This window comes from Sinocyclocheilus anshuiensis, unplaced genomic scaffold (assembly GCF_001515605.1).
Source record: "Sinocyclocheilus anshuiensis isolate Anshui unplaced genomic scaffold, SAMN03320099.WGS_v1.1 scaffold670, whole genome shotgun sequence".
Lineage (NCBI taxonomy): Eukaryota > Metazoa > Chordata > Actinopteri > Cypriniformes > Cyprinidae > Sinocyclocheilus > Sinocyclocheilus anshuiensis.
Window position 1 is genome coordinate 870,728 of NW_015546062.1, and position 4,158 is coordinate 874,885.

The 4,158-nt window shown below is 34.9% G+C and overlaps 1 protein-coding gene and 1 pseudogene across 3 annotated transcripts in view; one reads left to right on the forward strand and one right to left on the reverse strand.

Moving 5' to 3' along the window:
- Positions 1-32: 32 nt before the first annotated feature.
- On the forward strand, positions 33-3,333 carry LOC107699455 (serum paraoxonase/arylesterase 2-like; annotated as a pseudogene).
- An 8-nt stretch (positions 3,334-3,341) lies between these two features.
- LOC107699525 (engulfment and cell motility protein 1-like) overlaps positions 3,342-4,158 on the reverse strand; it is a 16,855-nt gene continuing 16,038 nt past the window's right edge. For all 3 annotated transcript variants that reach the window (XM_016500813.1, XM_016500812.1, XM_016500814.1), the window contains one exon: positions 3,342-3,611. In XM_016500813.1, coding sequence (XP_016356299.1) covers positions 3,399-3,611 — 213 coding nt within the window. In that variant the 3' untranslated portion in view covers positions 3,342-3,398. The remainder of the gene's footprint in view (positions 3,612-4,158) is intronic.

The following is a 4,158-nucleotide window of genomic DNA, read 5'->3' on the forward strand; positions in this document are numbered from 1 at the left end:
TCTTGTCTTTACCACCTGGCGACTGGTGTAAAATGTTGTGAGATTCAAACAAAAAGGAATCAATAAATAGAACAAAATAAAAAATAATAAAAGACTGCAAGTGACATCGCTAGCAGAAGCGCAAGTGTCTGAGAGTGCAAGCCTGAGAGTGCAAGTGCCAGCTGCAGACAGACCCTTCTCTGTACTTCTGGAGATTCCAGGTAGGTTGCAGTTCTGGAAAATGGTGGCGCTGGAGACTAAATGGCTCCTGGTGATTTCACACCTAATTCTTCACCTTAATTCCTAATTCTTTTGCAGTTAACATGCATATTTTCTTCTCCACATGTTTTTGACTGAGCCTGCTGACCCACTGAGCATTTTGCTGTCCAATTGTTATGCATTAACTTTGCAATTTCTAGTATTGTATTAGCTTTGAATATTTCTCATGGGCATTTAATAATTTTTGACTTTCAGTCTGAGTTAAATCTCTTTTTTGACTCATTTTATCTGTAAAAGAAAACATACCTAATTATTCCCAAAAAACTTTAATTTTGATTTCATGGGGACTTTAATGTTGTTTATGGGCATTTCAGACAGTATGGGGAAGTTAGCAGTTTTCTCCTTAGCTGTAGGCCTACGTTATTGTTGTGAATCATCCTCAAGGCAAAAGCCAAGTGGAGATTTTCCGATTTGTTGAGAATGAAAATACTCTTCAATACATCAAGGCCATCAAGCATGGACCCCTGCACAAGTATGTGCTTATTTCTGTATATTTAAAATATTTCTGTAACTCTAAACCTGATCAGAAATTAAATTCCAGTTTATTTATCTGCATTTGTTAGTGTGAATGATATAGTCGCTGTGGGGACCGAAAGCTTTTATGCCACCAATGATCATTACTTCACGAATGGGATTCTCAAGTTTGTGGAGCCGTTTCTGTCTTTGCCCTGGTGTGACGTCGTCTACTACAGCCCTCAGACCGTGCAGGTTGTGGCAGGGGGCTTCTTGATTGCCAACGGCATAAATATCTCCCCTGACAAAAGGCAAGTTTTAGAAAAATATCAAGAATTTTCATTGATTAAAGCTCAGTATGATATAATATTATCAACACATTTCTCATGTTCTCTTGTGTTGTTAATACAAATAACATATAGTTTATTTCAGGCATTTGTATGTGTCAAATATCATGAAGCACAAAATGAGTGTCTTGGAAATACAGAAAAACACTATTGTCTCACATAAAGGTAAACACAAAACTTGATATTTGTATCCCATAATAAATATGATGAGTTTTAGCTTTATTGGATGTGTTAGCTTTAGATAAACAACCATGAAAGCGCATTATGACAGGTTTTTTAGGAGAACACACTGCTAATGTGTTAATATTGTTAATATTACTGCATGGTATTTTTTCTTACACAGGAGGTTGATGTGGGGTCAGTCTGTGACAACATTGAGGTGGACCGTGAATCTGGAGATCTATGGCTGAGCTGCCACCCAAATGGTCTCAAATTCATGCTTAGTGATCCGAATGATCCGCCGGGCTCTGAGGTGCGTGTGTGTGTGTATTCTGTGCATGTATGTAGCAAATAGATATTTATTAAAGAATGTGTATTCATTTTATTTGTTGGCAATTTGACATTCCTATTTTTCTCCATTATTTACTGTTTGCTCTCAGCTGTAAAACAGTAAAAATCAATAATTCCATGTTCTCCTGTAGGTTATCAGGATTGAGAACATCCTCTCTGAAAAGCCCAGGGTGAATCAGGTAGGCTATATGCAGATGACGGCAGTGTGATTGTTGCTTCTTCGGTGGCAACTCAATATGGAGGAAAGCTGCTCATAGGAACCGTTTATCAGAAAGCTCTGATCTGTGACCTTAAATTGTGAATATATTCACTTACGGGGAAGAATAAATATTGGCTCAAGTGTTTGAAAGAATTTGTCTGAATAGAGTCATTTTAAAGGCAACACAAAACAAAGTAAAGTACTTTTGTAGGGTAAAGTTTGAAAAATCAATCCATATGGTATAAATTTGGCTTAACACAGGCTGATTGGGTTGAATTGGGAAGAATAAATAAATATTTTACTTGGATAGGGCATATAATTTCAGATAAAGGTTTTTTTTCAACAAAGAAATTAAAGAGTGGACATGCTAATTATATTTGGCTTGTTGATCTCTAAAATGTCATTTAGTGCCAAATTTTTTCTGAGGTGACATGCTGTACTTGAATTTTAAAAGTATTCAAATCATCTCACGAGTTTACATTTCATTTGGGTAGAGTGAAACTTGTAGTTTTGAGTTAACTTATGATTTGATTTTACAATAATATTTTAATAGTATATGATGTCAATGAAAATGAATAATTTATGATAATTTATGAGTGAACCTTACAAGCATTATCCCACCAAACTGATAGTTTGATAGTAACAGATAATACTGTAATGTGCTGCAACTATGTGTTGAAGTGTTTTGGATGTCTTTTTCTCATGTCTCTTCCTCACACAGGATAGAAGAACTTAAAAATTGGGTTGTACGTCTTTATGTTTGTGTTGTTCCTAGTGAAAAATGAAGCATTAAGGATTTTTTTTTTTTTTTTTTTTTTAAAGGCTGGTCATTTTTGATTAATAAAACTAAGAATGCCCAAATTGTACCTTGTAATACGAATGAGTGAGATTTTGTGCAACTCTGAATATAATATAATGCAAACTGTATATTGAAGAAAAGGAAGGCAGTGTGGTTGTCACATGTTTTGAAAGAGAAAGGGCATCCAACTAAGCAAGCCAAAGGCCTTTTTCTTAACAACTAAAATAATCTGTGTTCAAAACCCTTGCTACTAAAGCATTACTAGAGAATCAAATAATTGTAACCTGTGTGTATGTGTTTGTCTATATAAGAGCAACAATATATTTTTTGACATTGTAAATAATTTATTAACTGGCACTTTAATGCTGAGTGTGATTTAGTTAAGTTGATTACTCTGGAATCATCCTTCTGTCCAATGATTAGCACAGTCCTGTGAGTTCTGTGTATATGTTTATGACTTAATGTAGCTTCTGATTTTTATTTTACATGATTATGAAACAAATTTTTTTGATTATGAAAAGTATTTTATGTTGATTTGCATTTTACACACAAAATGGTGTGCATGATACCAAGTTGAGTGTTCATTAAAACCGATGACTGAAAAGTAATGTTACTGTGAATTTTTCTTCTTTGTAGAACAGTAAAGTTATGAGAGGCATTTCAATGAAATAGAAAACTAAGCATCACATCATAGTCACAATCTAGAGGAAAATCTATGATTCTGTCCATATGAGAGGAAAAAGACTAAACAGGAATAGCAAAAAAAAGAGAAAACGTGAACACTCCTTACTTGCAGCTGATTATCAGCATGAGTAAGGGCTTTATTCCAGTCTCAAGTGTGCTGCTGACTAAAGTCGTAAACAAAGTCGTAAGTGCTGGGCTCTTTGGGAACAGGAGGAGGGACGTCAGGAATCTGAATGTTTTCGAGGTCCAAAAGGCGAAGTTTCAGCTCCATAGTAACCAGAGTGTCCATATCTGATTTTGTGAGCTCACTTGTCATCTCTTTTCCCAAAAGAGCATTCAAGCCATCAGTCCAAATGCAGTACTAGTGAGAAAAAAAATAGTAAGAGAGTATTATTAAGCATTCAAGCAGTGCATGAGTGATACAACTGATATCACAGTATTAAAGAAATACTCTTAATGGCTTTGATGTCCACATGATGAGGTGATACTGTTAGCTTATGAAAAACAAATGTTCTTTATCTTTCCACGAAACCAAAATAAATTCTAAATGATTGAACGTAATGTAATGTAAATTCTACATGACTGTCCTGGAGCCTATTTCATAAAACAAGTTTACCAAATAAGCCAGGCTTATTTAAATTAGTCTGACTTATTTTGAAACAAATCAACTGACAATAAGTTAGACTAACTGAAATAAACCTGGCTTATTTGGTAAACTTGTTTTAATGAAACAGGCCCCTGGCCTATAGGCTTAGATCTCTGCCACAATTCTGCGAGCGAAAGATCATATTTTGAGCGCACAAAAGTAAAATTTGCACGCGCGCGATCTGAGTTTTGTGGAGAAAATGTTCGTTTCGCAAAGAAAAAAGTATTTCGAGTGCACGGAAATCAATTTTGCATTTAAAATA